The sequence below is a fragment of the Somniosus microcephalus genome, chromosome 16 (assembly GCF_052327205.1).
Source record: "Somniosus microcephalus isolate GS21.2 chromosome 16, FLI_Smic_1.0, whole genome shotgun sequence".
NCBI classification, from domain to species: domain Eukaryota; kingdom Metazoa; phylum Chordata; class Chondrichthyes; order Squaliformes; family Somniosidae; genus Somniosus; species Somniosus microcephalus.
Window position 1 is genome coordinate 19,533,452 of NC_141002.1, and position 18,253 is coordinate 19,551,704.

The 18,253-nt window shown below is 47.8% G+C and overlaps 1 protein-coding gene across 7 annotated transcripts in view; it reads left to right on the forward strand.

Annotated features, from left to right (window-relative positions):
• The window catches only part of LOC147106003 (DENN domain-containing protein 5B), a 360,273-nt gene that overhangs the window by 265,285 nt on the left and 76,735 nt on the right, over positions 1 to 18,253 (forward strand). For 4 of the 7 annotated variants that reach the window (XM_086008626.1, XM_086008628.1, XM_086008630.1 and 1 more), the window contains 2 exons: positions 13,306 to 13,537; positions 17,870 to 17,962. In XM_086008626.1, the coding sequence (XP_085864752.1) occupies positions 13,306 to 13,537; positions 17,870 to 17,962 (325 nt within the window). The remainder of the gene's footprint in view (positions 1 to 13,305; positions 13,538 to 17,869; positions 17,963 to 18,253) is intronic. The other 3 variants (XM_086008629.1, XM_086008632.1, XM_086008633.1) reach the window with 1 other exon arrangement.

Here is an 18,253-nt window from a genome sequence, read left to right on the forward strand (position 1 = left end):
TACAGATACATCAATTACAAAATGTTACAATAAGGGGTCTCATACCCCTGCACCACTTGTTACATTATAACATATTACAAAATGTTGCAATCTTGGTTATACAATGTAATCCAAACGATTGCAAGCACGAAGAGGGTCCTACGCCTCTGCACCACTTTGAACTGTAAAACAAAATACAAAAATCTCCATTAAACATTTGAAACAAAATGCTGAAATAAACCCCGTCCATCACATGCCAATGATGGGTCGCGAAATTCGAGTGGGTATTGCTCCTCCCACCCGGGCAGTAAATGTTCCTTCCACCCCTCCCCCTTTAATGGTCTTAAACTTTTAAAACATACAGAATGGATTTTACAGAACAGTCTGATCCGCCAGCCCCGAGCCTTTCCCTTGTCCCTTTGTGGAGGCGGGGTACCCCTCATGTTTCACAGACCGAGACCGGAGAGTATGGGATCGCGACTCCCAGTCCCTCCCCCTCCCATCTGCCCTCGACTGGCTGGAGAAAATGATGGGTGCCTGTGTGGCGGCTCTCACTGGCCCCACACTCAAACTTGGATCCCAGATCCGGCCACCCACTCATCCTTCCCAGCCACACTTACACTCTAACTTTGCCCGTGGGCCCCAGGTGAGTTCCTCCCTTCTCCGAACGCACCCACGTGACTCTTGGGTCTCCCCCTCCCCTTTACAATCTTTCCCGGGCCATCACCACCCACTCCCGGGGAGCGCGTCCCTATGTGACAAGGCGCCCGCGCTTCCCCACCATGACTCATCAATAGCGAGGTCTCCCGCAAGTGAAATTCGGTCAGGATAGTGCTGGGTACCCAGCTGGGGCCATCTCTTCCACGTAGGATGAGTAGGCAGATTCCTCCGGACCCTGTCCGGTTTCTCCCGAAGGTCGCTGCGGGGTCTCCTCCTGCATTTGTCCAGTGGCGAGGTGATCCCCAACATTCTGTATAACCATATCTTCATTCGATGCCCAGCTCGGGCTGGGCGAACAGGGCTGCTCCTTTGTCCACTCTCCTGCAAAAGAACTTAAAAGGACATGCAGCCAGGTCTCTCACTGACCTGCTGCCTTAGGTGGAGACATGGTCGGGTCCCTCGACCTCGGACCAAAATACAAGCATTTTGGCACACTTATAAACTTAAACTTTAAACTTAAACTCAAAACTACTAGTTACATTCTAAACTTAAAATTTAAACACCTTAAAAGCAAGCTATCTTAACACAAAGCTATAATACAAATGACACCCGTCTCCGGACGGCCAGGCTAATCTCTGGTGTCACTGTCGCAGATTAGTGCTGCCTGCAGCGAAGCTGGACTGCCTCCTGCTTCTGGTCCCTGGCAACTTATGGCTGCTAGTTGGGGACCTCTGTGATCTGTTTCCTCCCGGGTTCGGGAGATTGCTCTTTGTGGCAGGTACCCTGGTGACCATCTTATCTTGGGCTTGCGAACCCGCTGAGACCTTCTGTGGGGGAAACTTTGGCTGACGGACCCTGAGCCTGGGTCACAGCCCTAGCTGGCTGGGAACCTTCTCCCCCTGATGCAAACAGCCCGCACTGTTTAATATACCTGGCAGCCTGCCAGTACTCCGGGTTTGTCTCCTTTTCCCTACCCACTCCTGTACTGGGGGCAGGTATCTCCTCACCACCCGCTGCTGGTGGCTGAAAATCTTCCTCTCCAGGTCCAAAACCTGGTACCGGCTCCTTCCATATGTCCCCTGCAAGAGGAATTGCTATCCCTTCCTCCCCAGGGTCCCACACCATAGGGGGAACCACTCTAGAAGCGGGCTGGGAAGCTTGTCCCTTTAAACAGGTGACTGCGCCTGCGTGAACCTCCTCCCCGGAGTCCCACGGCAGATGCTGTGAAACCTCTGTATTCAAACAGGCGACTGCGCCTGCGTGGGAAAACTGAAGAGGAGCCACTGTGGTCCCGGGCTGGGGAACTGCGCCTGTGCGAACAGGTCATTCAAAAGACTGGGGAATTCCTGTCTCCAGACCAGCGACTACACACGCGCGGGCAGTCTCTTCAAAAGGCGGCTCCTCCCTGGAGCCTCCCAAGCGATTTTCTGTGAATGAACTCGCAGCAGCCTGCAGATTTCTACTCTCAGGCTGCGGTTTCTCTGTTTCTGAACTAAATAACTGGTTCAAATTTAAACCTTGGCCAAAACTTAGGTCCCACTGGGGCGGGGAAGTGTCCCAATTGGTGGGCCGGACAACTTTTCCCTTGAAACAAGCCACAGTGCCTGTCTTTACAGCCTGTGAACTTGAACTTGTATGGTCAGATTTATACAATTTACATTGGTTGGCGTGGAACCACTTTGTGCACCGGGGTAGTTTTACTGCATAGACCATGGGGCTGGCCCTATCAACTATACTATAGGGTCCCATGTAGAGTGGCTCTAAACTTCCCACCCAGGCATAGTTTCTTACCATCACTAGGTCTCCTATCTCCCACTGGTGGCTCTTGCTAGGCTCGAGCAGCAGCCGGTTATTCCGATGCTGCTTCCCCATGCTGTCTGCTGCCTGCCTGGGGGTGACTTTAAACCCCTTTCTCTCCAGTCATTGTGGGGAGGCAGAGGTGGGTGAGGGGGCTGCAGCACCACTGATGGCTGCTACCTTTCCCTGATTGGCCCTGAGGAAAGATTTTATCTCGATATGCTCGAACATATTAACATATTAACATCGAGAGGGAGGAGGTATTGGCGGTTTTAGCTGGCCTAAAAATGGATAAATCCCCAGGCCCGGATGAAATGTACCCCAGGCTGCTGTGTGAGGCAAAGGAGGAGATTGCGGGGGCTCTAACACATATATTCAGGACCTCTCTGGCCACAGGGGATGTGCCAGAGGACTGGAGAACCGCTAATGTAGTACCATTATTCAAGAAGGGTAGTAGGGAAAAACCGGGGAACTACAGGCCAGTGAGCCTAACATCAGTGGTAGGAAAATTACTGGAAAAAATCCTGAGGGACAAAATTTGTCTCCACTTGGAGAGGCAAGGATTAATCAGGGATAGTCAACATGGCTTTGTCAAGGGAAGATCATGTCTGACTAATTTGATTGAATTTTTTGAGGGGGTGACTAGGTGTGTGGATGAGGGTAACGCAGTGGATGTGGTATACATGGATTTCAGTAAGGCCTTCGATAAAGTCCCGCACAGGAGACTGGTCAAGAAGGTAAGAGCCCATGGAATCCAGGGTGCCTTGGCACATTGGATACAAAACTGGCTTAGTGGCAGAAGGCAGAGGGTGATGGTCGAAGGTTGTTTTTGTGACTGGAAACCTGTGGCCAGTGGGGTACCACAGGGATCGGTGCTGGGTCCCTTGCTGTTTGTGGTCTACATTAATGACTTGGATATGAATGTAAAGGGTATGATCAGTAAATTCGCGGATGATACTAAAATTGGTAGGGTGGTAAATAGCGAGGAGGGTAGCCTCAGTCTGCAGAACGATATAGATGGGTTGGTCAGATGGGCGGAACAGTGGCAAATGGAATTTAACCCGGAAAAGTGCGAGGTGATGCACTTTGGGGGGTCTAACAAGGCAAGGGAATACACAATGAAGGGAAAGACCCTAGGCAAGACGGAGGGTCAGAGGGATCTGGGTGTGCAGGTACACAGATCCCTGAAGGCGGCGGAACAGGTGGATAAGGTGGTAAAAAAGGCATATGGGATACTTGCCTTCATTAGCCGAGGCATAGAATATAAGAGCAAGGAGGTTATGATGGAGCTGTATAAAACACTGGTTAGGCCACAGCTGGAATACTGTGTGCAGTTCTGGTCGCCACACTACAGGAAAGATGTGATCGCGTTAGAGAGGGTGCAGAGGAGGTTCACCAGGATGTTACCAGGGCTGGAGCGCTTCAGCTATGAAGAGAGACTTGGCAGATTGGGTTTGTTTTCCTTGGAGCAGAGGAGGCTGAGGGGGGACATGATTGAGGTGTACAAAATTGTGAGGGGCATAGATAGGATGGATGCTGAGGAGCTTTTCCCCTTAGTAGAGGGGTCAATAACTAGGGGGCATAGATTCAAGGTAAAGGGCGGGAGGTTTAGAGGGGATTTGAGAAAGAACTTTTTCACCCAGGGGGTGGTTGGAGTCTGGAACTCACTGCCTGAAAGGGTTGTGGAGGCAGAAACCCTCACAACATTTAAGAAGCATTTGGATGAGCATTTGAAATGCCATAGCATACAAGGCTACGGGCCAAATGCTGGAATATGGGATTAGATTAGACAGGGCTTGATGGCCGGCATGGACACGATGGGCCGAAGGGCCTCTATCCATGCTGTATTACTCTATGACTCTATGACTCTATGACTCCATGACGGACTCGACTGTATCGGGAGGAGTTTCTGTCTCTGCCTTCTGAGTTGGGGCTGCGGGGGTCCTGGCTTTATCATCTCTCCCAGGCTTTTTACAATCCCTGCGCCAGTGGCCATCCTCCCCGCACCTGTAACAAGTGACCTTGTTCTGGGAGGGACGGCTCCCCTCCTGGCGCCAGTCTTTCTTGTATTGAGCCGCAGGTTTGACCTCGTGGACCTTACCCTTTTGCTGGGGGGTCGCACTATTCCTACCATTCCTATATGCTACCGTGAGCTGGCGGATTACAGTCTCTTCGGCTGCTAGGGGGTCTCGGTGGTCAAACCAAGTATCAGCCTTTGCTTTTATCTGGGGCAGGCAATTGGACACCAGGCAACGAAGCCATTGGGTCCGCTGCTGCTGGTTCAGGTGTGCCCTATCTTGTCCCCCTGTACACACGCTGTTGTAGACTGGCCACAGCCTGTCTGCAAATGCCTGTGGGGTCTCCCCTTCCTTCTGCAGTGTTTTCCCTATGCGATCGAATGGACTGCCGTCGTTCGCACCCATGGCTTCCAGTATTTCCTCCTTTAGGTCCTCAAAACCCTTCTGCCCTCTCTTAGCCTCATCTGAAAGGGTCTGATAGAGCTTACTGTCTACAGAGAAAAGCAACATTTTGGCTTTCTCTTCGTCATCACAGCCGTTAACACAGGCTGCCTGTTCTATCCCTTGGAAGTGCACTGAAGGGTCTCCCTTTTCGGAGAGCAGGGGAATATGTTTCACCAGGCCTCTGAGCTGTTGGGTATCATAGGGTACCAGATAGGTATGCTGAACAGCCCCTGGGTCATTATCGTTCACGGGCGGACCGTACCTCCGTTGTCGGAGGGGGTACACTGGTCCTGGTCCCCGCCTGCCTAGCGGGACCTGCTGGCATTCTCCTACCACCCCATTGTCCACCCCTTCTTGCTGCCAGAGCTCCTCAAAACTCGCTGCAGTGGGCTGCAGTCTTGGGATCTCTAATTCCCTAGCCAGCTCTGTTCTGGGTGCTGCCTGTGGGGCGGTTTGATTTGGGCTGCTGGTACTGTCCGACGGGACTTCCCTTCGGACTTATGAGACATACCATCCCTTTAGTCCTTCATAACTCCATACCCAAACTTTCTATCTTTCTGTTACATGGGTATGATCTGCTCCACTAAACCTTTGGTCGCAGGCCAGCTTATAAGCTGCCTTTACCTCCCTAACCTTTTCCTCCTGTTCTGTTACTTCTGAGGTGAGGCGGGCATTCTCTTCCCGCAGTCTCATAGATACATAGATACATAGAAGATAGGAGCAGGAGTAGGCCATTCGGCCCTTCGTGCCTGCTCCGCCATTTAATGAGATCATGGCTGATCCTTTAATTCAGTATCCCGTCCCCGCCTTCTCTCCGTAACCCTTAACCCCTTTTGCCCGTAGAAATATATCTAATTCCCTCTTAAATATATTTAATGAGCTGGCATACACTGCCCTCTGTGGCAATGAGTTCCACAGGTTCACCACTCTCTGAGTGAAGAAATTCCCCCTCATCTCTGTCCTAAATGGTTTAGCCCTTATCCTTAAATTATGTCCTCTAGTTCTGTTCTCACCCGCCAAGGGAAACATTCCTTCTGCATCCAGTCTGTCTAGACCTGTCAGAATTTTATACACTTCTATGAGGTCCCCTCTCAATCTTCTAAACTCCAGTGTGTACATCCCTAAACTACATAGTCTCTCCTCATAGGTCATTCCCGCCATTCCTGGTATCAGCCTGGTGAATCGCCGCTGCACCCCCTCCATGGCAAGAACATCCTTCCTCAGATGAGGCGACCAAAACTGTACACAGTACTCGAGGTGTGGTCTCACCAGTGCCCTGTACAGCTGCAGCAAGGTATCCCTGTTCCTGTATTCTAACCCTTTTGCTATGAAGGCCAGCATACCGTTTGCCTTCTTGACCGCCTGTTGCACCTGCATGCTCGCCTTCAGTGACTGGTGTACAAGAACACCCAGGTCTCTCTGTACTTCCCCCTCTCCCAATCTATTGCCATTTAAATAATAATTTGCCCTCCCGTTCCTGCACCCAAGGTGGATAACTTCGCACTTGTCCACATTATAGTGCATCTGCCATTTATCCGCCCAATCGCCCAGTCTGTCCAAATCGCTCTGGAGCTTCCTGGTCTCTTCCTCTGAGCCCACCCCCCCTCCTAGTTTAGTGTCGTCTGCAAATTTGGAAATGCTGCATCCGACTCCCTGATCCAGGTCATTAATGTAAATTGTGAACAGCTGGGGGCCCAGGACAGATCCCTGTGGTACCCCACTTGTTACTGCCTGCCATTCAGAAAATGAGCCGTTTATTCCAACTCTCTGTTTTCTATCTGACAGCCAGTTCCCTATCCACGCCAAAACTTTCCCCTTTATCCCATGAGCCTCAATTTTCCATGCTAATCTTTTATGTGGGACCTTATCGAAGGCCTTTTGGAAGTCCAGGTACACCACATCTACTGGCTCTCCCCCATCTATTCTACCAGTTACTCCCTCAAAAAATTCCAATAGATTAGTCAAGCACGATTTACCCTTTGTAAATCCATGTTGACTCTGTCCTATCCTGTCCCCATTTGCTAAGTGCTCCGCTATTTCATCCTTAATGATGGACTCCAGCATTTTGCCCACAACTGATGTAAGGCTTACAGGTCTGTAATTACCTGCTTTTTCCCTACCCCCCTTTTTGAATAGTGGGGTAACGTTAGCTACCCTCCAATCCATCGGCACTGTTCCCGAGTCTAATGAATTCTGAAAAATCATCCTTAGTGCATCCGCTATCTCTAGGGCCACCTCCTTCAGTACCCTAGGATGCATGTTATCAGGCCCTGGGGATTTGTCCACCTTCAATCCCTTTAGCTTCCTTAACACCATATCCTTAGAGATATTGATTTGCGTCAGTTCCTCCTTTGCCAATGTCCCTATTTTTCCCGATATCCCAGGGAGGTTTTTTGTGTCTTCCTTCGTAAAGACTGACCCAAAGTATGCATTTAGTTGATCTGCCATTTCCTTATTTCCCATTATATATTCCCCCGTATCTGACTGCAATGGACCAACTTTGGTTTTCACCAGTCTTTTCCTTTTGATATACTTATAAAAGCTTTTGGAGTTAGTTTTTATATTTTCCGCCAGCTTGTTTTCGTAAGCTATTTTGCCCCTCTTGATTATGCCCTTTGCCCTCCTTTGCTCTATCTTAAACTGTTCCCAATCTTCCGCTCTGGCGCTTTTTTTGGCTATTTTATACGCCCTATCTTTGGATTTTATGCTGTCTCTAATTTCCCCTGTTATCCACGGTTGAGTCACCTTTTTAGATTTCCTTTTATGCCAGATTGGTATAAACAATTTTTGCAATTTTGTCATTCTATCTTTAAATGTTTGCCATTGTTTATCTACCTCCAGTCCTCCCAGGAACGTTGTCCAATCAGACCTACTCAGTTCCCGTCTCATGGCATCATAATTCCCCTTGTTTAAATTCAGGACCTTAGTCTCTGAGTCAATTTCTTCGCTCTCCATTTCGAGTGAGAAATCGATCATGTTATGATCGCTCTGACCCAAGGGTCCCCGTACAACAAGATTACTGATTAGTCCCTTCTCATTGCACAGTACCCAGTCCAATATAGCCTGTTCCCGAGTTGGTTCCTCGACATATTGATCCAGATAACCATCCCTCAAACACTCAAGGAATTCCTCCTCCTCATTATTTTTACTGATTAGGCTAGTCCAATCTATATGTAAGTTAAAGTCACCTATGATGACAGCTGTGCTCTTATTGCACGCTTCTCTAATTTCCCTCGTGATGCCCTCCCTAACCTCTATTTTACTATTTGGAGGCCTATATACCACTCCTATTAATGTTTTTCGCCCCTCGCTATTTCTTAGCTCCACCCATATAGATTCTGTATTAACTGAGTTAATATCCTTCCTTTCAATTGCATTTATCCCCTCTTTTACTAGCAATGCTACCCCTCCTCCCTTTCTTTTTTGTCGATCCTTCCTAAATACTGAATACCCCTGTATGTTAAGCTCCCAGCCCTGCTCACCCTGCAACCATGTTTCCGTAATCCCAATTAGATCATAATTATTAACCTCTATTTCCACAGCTAATTCATCTACCTTGTTCCTGATGCTTCTCGCATTAAGGTATAAAACCCTCAGGCTTTTTTTATGCTCACAATTTTTATGAATTAGTTTGGCCCTTCGTTTTTTGTTCCTCACCCTTTTACCATTTATTTCTGTCTGCCTTTCACTTTCCTCTATTTCACTACATAGGTTTCTAGCCCCCTGCCATACTAGTTTAAATGCTCCCGAACTGCTTTATCAAAAATTACCCCGAGAACATCAGTTCCATCTCTGCACAGGTGTAGACCGTCCCTTTTGTATAGGTCACACCTACCACAAAACTGGTTCCAATGCCTCAAAAATTTAAAACCCTCCCTCTTACACCACTGCTCAAGCCACGTATTTAGCCTAACTATCCTGTTCTCTGTACTCTTACTAGCACGTGGCACTGGTAGTAATCCAGAGATTACTACCTTCGAGGTCCTACTTTTTAGCTTGGCTCCTAACTCCCTAAATTCTACTTGTAGGACCTCTTCCCTTTTTTTAGCTACGTCGTTGGTACCAACATGTATCACGACAACTGGCTGTTCCCCCTCCCCCTCCAGAATGTTCTGCACCCGCGCCGAGACATCCTTGACCCTTGCACCAGGGAGGCAACATACCATCCTGGAGTCTCGGTCGCGACCACAGAAACCCCTATCTATTCCCCTTACAATCGAATCCCCTATTACTATAGCCCTGCCACTCTTTTTCCCTCCCTTCTTTGCAACAGAGCCAGTCATGGTGCCATGAGCCTGGCTGCTGGTGCCTTCCCCCGATGCGTCACCCCCCCCGACAACAGTACCTAAGACGGTGAACCTGTTGCTAAGGGAGACAACCCCAGGGGATTTCTGCACTACCTTCCTGCCCTTGCTCTGCCTTTTGGTCACCCATGTACTGTCTACGCTGGCCTTAACCTGCGGTGTGACCAACTCACTAAATGTGCTATCCACACCCCTCTCAGAATCGTGGATGCTCCAAAGTGAGTCCATCTGCAGCTCAAGGGCCGTCATGCGGTCCCACATGAGCTGCAGCTGGACACACTTCCCGCACACATAATCGTCAGGGACACAGGAAGCGTCCCTGATTTCCCACATGTTACAGGAGGAGCATGACACAGGTCCGAGCTCTACTGCCATGATTTAACCCTTATATTACTTTTTAATTTTCTAGTTTTAGTTTATTTATCGACTTTTGTTTTCCCGAAGCTTACTTAGACCAATGTATACTGTACTCCTCTTATTCCTTTTTAAACTAACCAAATCCCACTAGTTTTGGTTTTACTTTCTAGGAAGGTTTGAGGAAAGTACTTACCAGTTAGTCTTACCTCCCTGGTCTTTCGCTGACTTCCTGGTCTTGTGTCCCCTTGGTCCTACGCCGACTTCCCGCTCCTCCCGGTTCCTGCCCTGCTGAAAAGAAACTGAGACCAAAAAATTTGTGACCTCTGTTTTTAGACAGCTGCTAAAAGACTACTAGGTTAGAGGAGGAGGGTGGGTGGGGTTTCCTACTCTGTAGGAACTCGGGTTTAAGCCACCACCCTCCTTAAATACCTTTCACCTGGGTGCTTCCCACCAGGTCCGCTTCTGAAAAAAAGCTCACGAGCTGGACTTCCGCCTCAGCTGTTTTTTTAAATGGCTTTTTACCTCTCTCCTTCCCTGAGATTGGAGATTGGTGAGGCCTACCTGGGCCTCTGGAGCCTCTTGTAGTCGCTCTGCCGCTCAGCTCCGCCTCCACCCGCTGCCGATGCCGCACTGGGGCCTACCTGGGCCTCTGGAGCCTCTTGTAGTCGCTCTGCCGCTCAGCTCCGCCTCCACCCGCTGCCGATGCCGCACTGGGGCCTACCTGGGCCTCTGGAGCCTCTTGTAGTCGCTCTGCCGCTCAGCTCCGCCTCCACCCGCTGCCGATGCCGCACTGGGGCCTACCTGGGCCTCTGGAGCCTCTTGTAGTCGCTCTGCCGCTCAGCTCCGCCTCCACCCGCTGCCGATGCCGCACTGGGGCCTACCTGGGCCTCTGGAGCCTCTTGTAGTCGCTCTGCCGCTCTGCCGCTCAGCTCCGCCTCCGTCTCGTTACTCTTTGCTTCTGTAATTTGGCCCTTTAGGAACTCTATCTTGTGCCTCGCGTGGCTTTTGCCCTCGCTAGCTTCTTGGGTGAGGTGTGCGTTTTCCTCCTGTAGCCTCATCTCACTGTCCCTAGCCTCTGTGACTTCCTGCACAAGGCGTTCTATCTCTGCCTGGCATTTCGTGACCTCTAGTGTGAGGCGTGCATTTTCTTCCCGCACCCTCATCCCACTATCTCTGGCCTCATTCACCTCTCTTATGAGGCGTTCTACCTCCGCCTGGCATTTTCCAAACTCTGACTCCCGATTCTTGGCCTCTGTAATCTCCTCCCACACCCTCACCTCACCCTCCTTAACCCAGCCACCTATACCGTAATAGGTCAGCTTACACGCTGCCGCTAACTTCTGCAGGGCTACCCACAGACTGAAAGCAAGACGAGCAAGAGCTGATGCTTTCTCCAGATCCAGACCACTTATCATATCAAAAACTGCCTCCAGTCCCTTTGTGGTCGCCAATTTGTAGGGGGGCATCCTTTACCTGGTTTACGGTAATTTACCTGGTCAGGCAGCCTTTTCCACTGCACTGTGACCAATTCCAATCAGCGGTTTCGAATCGCTAAACCCCTCCTTCCAGTTCTGACTGGAGGAACTTATAATTAATGATATATTTAAAACGGACAAATGGTCTGGATGCAAGAAAGTCTAATTTTATTAAAACTAAAGAAACTACACCACCCGATCAAAGTAATCACGGTAAAATTGCTTAAATAGGGGAGGAAAAACGGACACAACGAGGGAAATCGACTAAAATACAATTCTAACGAAATCCCCACTTTACTCCCACCCCTAAGCCTATTCTAAGTCGCCTTGTGGAAGGCCAGATAAATATATGCTCACCACTGCAATGTCAGCTCCGTGTCCCACGAGATCTTCACTGCCCTGAAGTAAAGAAACACCCCAGTGTTTTAAAAGTAAACTGCTGGTGTTTTACTTCTTCAGACAGACTCCACGCTGTAGAGGGCACACGGAGGCAAGCCAGAGAGAGAGAGATGCCTCTGAGAAGCTATCTCTTATACCCCAATTTTGTGGCCGAAATGTTCCCGCCCAGATCCGGAAGTTTCTGGGCTAAAACAAAAGGGATCCAACTGTCCCCATTGTCCAGTAATGGGTGATTCAAACCCATTCAATTTTAAACTGTTCCTTTTCTCAGTTTAAGTGTCTTACTTAAATGTGAATGGGCTTTCCAATAAAGCTGCAGTGATTTGAATGTGTTCTTGATTGTCTGTGATGGGCCATCGAACCATCTCCATTCATCCTGATGGGTTTTGAATGGAGTTGTATTACTATGTAAACAGAAACTCATTATCTTGTGGTCACTGAAACCGTAGTCAAGTGGTTTAATCCCTTGTGCAAACATCCTTGTAGCAGTTTCTGTAAACAAATAGATTGTCTCTGCAGGGAGGGAACTTCCCCTTTGATTGACAGATTTCACTGCCATCTTTGATCCTCCCCTTTTCACAGATATACACGAGCTGCTTCCAAGTCCTTTGTCCTTAGCCATGCTTTCTGACGGCCATTTTTATCCCTGGGCAATTTAAACCGTTCAAAACTCAAGAGTACATCCTTTAATAAAATGTACAATCTTAAAGTGTGCGATTTTCACAAAGTTCTTTGATTCCAGTGTCCAAGCGCTGCCCAGCCCACGAGCTTTTAACGCAGCCTTTTTCTGCGGTTCTGGGTATGTTTTAAAACATTGTCCAACCCAGAGACAATTTTAATCCCACAAGTCTTCGTCCACGATGTGGATGAATATTTACCGATCTTCGGGGGCCGAGGGGATTTTGCGACCCCTACATGGCTGAGGGATGAATATTGGCGAGGACACCAGGAGAAAGCCCCTGCTCTTCTTTGATGGGATTGTTTGGACAGACGGGGCTACAGTTTAACGTCTGCTATAACTGGTATAATTGAGAGTTATACCTATCAGGAAAGATTGAACAGGCAGTGGCTTCTTTCTCTAGAAAAGAGAAGACTGAGGGGGTGACCTGATAGAGGTTGTGAAAGGGTTTGATAGGGTAGACATAGAGAAGATGCTTCCACTTGCGGGTGAGAACAGAACTAGGGGCCGTAAATATAAGGTAGTCACTAATAAATCCAATAGGGAATTCAGGAGAAACTTGTTTACCCAGAGAGTGGTTAGAATGTGGAACTCGCTACCACAGGGAGTGGTTCAGGCAAATAGCATAGATGCATTCAAGGGGGAAGCTAGATAAACACATGAGGGAGGAAGGAATAGAAGGGTATGTTGATGGGGTTAGATGAAGAGGGGTGGGAGGAGGCTCATGTGGAGCATAAACACCGGCACAGACCAGTTGGGCCGAATGTCCTGTTTCTGTGCTGTAAATATTTTGTAATACTTGTCTCATTCAATACCCTTTGCCAGTGCAGTGCTCCCTCAGTATTACACTCAATTATCGCCCTAGATTCGGTGCTCAAGACTCTGCAGTGGGGCTGGAATTTCTGACTTAGAGGCAAGATTGCTATTGCTGAGCCAAGCTGACACTTAAAGGAAGGAGTGGTCAAGAATGCCTGGTTGCACCAAGCCATAACAGATTCTGCCCTTGAACGTTTGCACTAAGCCATGAATAGTCAGCATAGATCATATTTTATTCCAAACCCACGAACAAGACATGTTGGGCATTAATGGTCCAGGTTCTGCATTAAACCAAGGATGAATTTGTATCTTGACTTCCATTATATGTACATAAGACATTTAAAGAAAAAGTAATGGATTATTTACTTTCATTTTAGGCCTCGTTTCTCTCCGACCAGCCGGAGCCCTACCTCCCCTTTCTCTCCCACTTCATAGAAACCCAGATGTTTGCCACTTTCATTGACAACAAGATTGTGTCACTCTGGGAGGAGAAAGACCCCCTTCTCAGAGTGTTTGATTCGCGCATTGAGAAAATGAAGATCTACAGTGTTCGCATCCCCGCATTACGCACCTCAAACTATCAGAAATGCACCGTCTTGAAAGAAGCTGGTGAGTACAATCATTCTCCGTTTGTCTGCTCAGTATTTGCGGGCAGGGGTAGGGGGAGGATAATCTTGTGCACGATATATAATTAGTCAATGCCACGAGTCTGGTGTACTTTAGCACCGTAGTTCTCAGCTCACAATACTGAGCTCTGAAGGCTGAATCGAGTTCAGCTGTCTTGCTGATGCAGGAATCTGACCTTGAGGACACCTGCTTGTTGCTCCAGTTTTAGCCTGTAGGCATTTGTGAATATATGTAAAAGCATTATTACGCTACAAATTGCTGCCACATTGACGGTACTTACAGTTAGGGTTACCACCCGTCTAGGATTGTTGGAGTCGCCAGGAACTGAAGATCAATGAATATTGGCTTTAATCATTTCAGTGCGGCCTAGTATTAAACCACACATATCAGATGGTCGCAAGTTCAATTCTTGCCCTGGCCTCAGCTCAGCCAGCCTACCAGTTAAGAAGCCACAACTGACCGCTGGCCGAAAGATGGGAGAAATCCTCCAGGGTTCCTGTTCCTGATTGCCGTCCAGTGATTCCCGCCGGCAAGCGCATGCATGCGTGTTTGGACGTTGAGAGAGAACAAGTCTTGCTTGGCTGTGCGATCCCCCCATTGTCGAATAGCCTGCGGACAATCCATGTCCAGGAACCCACATGAAGAATGGGCACCCCAGCAAGAGGAAGTGCCTTCAGAAGAGGAGAAAGAATTGGGGGTAAAACATATTTCAGGACAAAATGGCAACAAACACTTCTGTATTGAATTTACAGAGTCATAACTCATGCAAGGTGGGTATAAGGATGTATGAAATGATATAAAATCCAGATGAATGAAGGGAGGATCGACTGACCTTTAAATGGAGGATCATTAATGAGTACCACTGGTAATGGGGTCCCCTCCACATACAAAACCAAGGAAGTAACCCAGATTCAAGTAAGTTGTGGTCAGTTTACAAGTTGAAAGCAAAGTCACAAACCACAACTTCTATTACACTGACAATCAAGTGGATTTATTTAATTCCTAGGACCACCGCATCCCCTAGAGCATCTATTCTTCATTTATTTATTTATTTCAAACACACCAATTCCATGTGGGCTGGGGGCCAAGTTCCTGCCCCTTGCTTGTGCCTCTCCCGCTGCAAGAGTGGCCTGAGAGTGAGAGTCCTCCAGATTTATCCCGACCCTTCACCCTTAGCCATGAGGACTATCCAATGTCTGATTGATGCATTGAATCTGGAATTCTCCCCCCCAAAAGGTTATGGATGCTGGGACAATTGTAGCTTTCAAGACTGAGGTTGATAGATTTTTGTTGGGTGAGGGTATCGAGGGATATGGAGCAAGGGCGGGTAAATGGAGTTGAGGCGCAGATCAGCCGTGATCTAACTGAATGGTGGAACAGGCTTGTGGGGCTGAATGGCCTCCTCCTGGTTCAAATGTTCCTATCCTTAAACTGATTTATCTGAAATCAGGTCCCACTTTGTGTGAGAATCACAGGGACCATCCCATGGCCTGGCACTCTATGGGCTTCTAACTTAATACATTACCTTGCCCAGTTCATCGTAGTCCCAGTTACAATGTGATAATGGCCAGGTAATCTATTTTAGTGATGTTGGTTGAGGGATAAATATTGGCCAGGACACCTGGGGAGAACTCCCCATCTCTTCTTCGTAATAGCGCCTGAGAGCACGGACGGGACCGCGGGCCTCTGGAGTGAGACTTGAATCCACAACTTTCTGACGCAGAGGCGAGCGTAATACCACTGAAATTTCACTCCTGGGAGCTGCTGGACAGTGTGTGTATGTGGATGTTGGGCTGGATTCTGTGACTTGCCACGGTCAAATAGTCCGGCAACACTCAACAACGGATGCAGGGTGGTGGGAGTTCTGGAGAGATTGGCCACTTGTGGAAGTGTATCCTTCAGGAGAGGAAAATAAACTGGCAAACTGAATCAATGAACTAACTTTTTTTTAAAGTGTGAAATGATCAGAAAACGTGACAATTCCCCAAAGTATTGTGGAACCATAGTTTCCAATTCAAATTATAATGCCAGCACGGAGTGGTGCTGACTCAGTGAAGCGTGCAGCAACTCAATTAACTGCCTCAAATTGGAGCTCATTCAGTATTACACACAAAGTGCTTAACTGCAATACAATTATAATTAAAGGGTTACCATTGCGTTCAATAGCTGGGCGATGTGTTTCATTCAGTGTCCCTGTCACACTGTTATAATTCCGCTCCCTCTAAAGACCCATTGTTGAAGAAGAACACATGCCCTTCCTGAAAAGTTAATAGTTTTGACTTAAGTGACTGTGTTTGACACACCGTCCAATTCTTTGCCTCATTTCCCAGTCTATAGCGTGCTCCATTTTAAACAAACTACATTTTTCAACACAAGGACACTGCAAATGCCCTTTAAACAGTTGACAGTACTTTGCCCAAGTATAAATCCAGATAATGAGTGTCACCCACTATTGGAGAGGTAGCTCTAACAGCCAAGACTGATCAAGTCCTTATTTGTCCACACTTTCCACAGGAGTCACTGGCTAGCGATCAGGAGCAGTAACCCTGGCCAGCCCACCCTTCAAGGGATGCTGAGCCCAATTGTAGCCCCTCAGCTGAAATCAGCTAACATGTCACAGATTTGGAATTGAATCTGGGGCCTTAGCTAAAATATTACCTTGGCCTTTTATCAAAACATCAAATACCTTGGAGTCAGCCATGGCTCAGTGGGTAGCACTCCAGCCCCTGAGTCAGAAGGCTGTGGGTTCAATACCATTCCAGAGACTTGGGTACATAACCTTGGTTGACACTTCAGTGCAGTACTGAGGGGGTGCTACACTGTCGAAGATGGATGAGATATTAAACTGAGGCCTCGTCTGTCCTCTCGGGTGGACGTAAAAGATTGCATGGCACTCTCCGAAGAAGAGCTGGGGAATTCTCTCTGGGCAACAGTTAACCCTTAACCAACATTACAAACAGATTATCTGGTCATTATCACATTGCTGTTTGTGGGATCATGCTGTGCACAAATTGGCTGCTGTGTTTCCTAGAACAGTAACTATTACAACAGTGAATACACTTCAAAAGTAATTCATTGTCTGTTTGGGATGTCCTGAGGATGTGAAAGTCCTTTTTCATTTCATTGTGCCTGAACCTTTCATGGTCGGGTGTCCTCCCTGCTAGGCCACACTGCTGGCATCATTGACTGGGAGGCACCCCGTGCATTCCTGAACCTCCCCATTGATTGCGGAGGGGGTGAGGGGTGAACACACCTGTCAGCTAGTCAGGAGCTGCCCAATCCCAGGAGAGCCAATTGGCAATGCAGCTTTAATGAAGCAGGGGAAAGAGCACCAGTGTTGACCTTCCAACCATGCTGGGATATCATGGAATGGCCAATACCGTCGCAGGCTCTGTTCAACTCAAAATACACGGGGAAGGAGATCACACTGCAGCCTCATGTGTGTGACTTTTTTTTCTATTTGTTCATGAGATGTGGGCATCACAGGCAAGGTCAGCATTTATTGCCCATCCTTAATTGCCCTTGGTGGTGAGCTGTCTTCTTGGACCACTGCAATCGTGTGGTGAAGATACTCCCACAGCTCATTCTTTGTAGCCATTTGGTACAACTGAGTGGCTTGTTAGGCCATTTCAGAGGGCAGTTAAGAGTGAACCTAGAGCCAGACCAGGTAAGGATAGCAGATTTCCTTCCCTAAAGGACATTTGTGAACCAGATGGGTTTTTACATGCTCACCATTACTGATACTAGGTTTTTAATTCCAGATTTATTTAATTAACTGAATTTAAATTCCCCAGCTGTCATGGTGGGATTTGAACTCGCGTCTCTGGATCATTAGGCCAGGTCTCTGGATTACTAGTCCAGTAACATAACCACTATGCTATTGTACCCCGTTTTTGTTGTATGTTATTTTGCCCCACAGGATACTGTTAGCTGAAGGAAAGCTTTGGTAAATGTGGAAAAGTTGGGTTAATATTTAGTCCTGATCGTCAATGTAATTGTTTTCTGATGACAATATTTAATCGTCAGGGCAACATGTAAACTTAAAGATGTTCTTATGAGTGTGAAAAGGCCTAACGCCTGCAGTGACTAACAGCACAAAAAAATTGGTGAACCGTTTTCTGTCATGTTTGCTGACAGGGCAGTTTATTTCCCCCTCTTGGTCTCAGAGATTTATGTGGCTGGCTATGGTTGAGAGGCTGATCAATAAGCTCTGTTCTATTTGCCCTGTCGTATGTCAGTTGTTCTTCCAGTTAAGGTGACCACTGAGGAGATTCATACAGAAAGGTTTTCCTATCAAGTGCTTTTCGTTCCCAGACAGCTGGCTTGCTCGAAGGCACTGTTCCTTTGACATCCAAGCACCAGAGCCTCATATGCTTTGCCCAGAAGACCAGGATGACGGTGATGAACGTAATAATAGATTTATTGTTGGCTTTTTCATAGCTAATTCTGTGGGCAATGGCATGAATCACATCCTTGTCTAATAACAGCACTGATGACCAATAGGGCATGCCAGAATAATGTGAACCGAGCATTTCTCTGAATAGGTTTCCTTCCACTTCCATTCATTCAAAATGACATGCGATAAAACCTACTAGACAAAAAAAATTCAGTTGTCCCATTGGCCGAATGGGCCAAGTGTTGTACAAATACTGGCAAACTAGAAGGTCCCAGCTTCAATCTCCTCTAAGTTTGATCCCG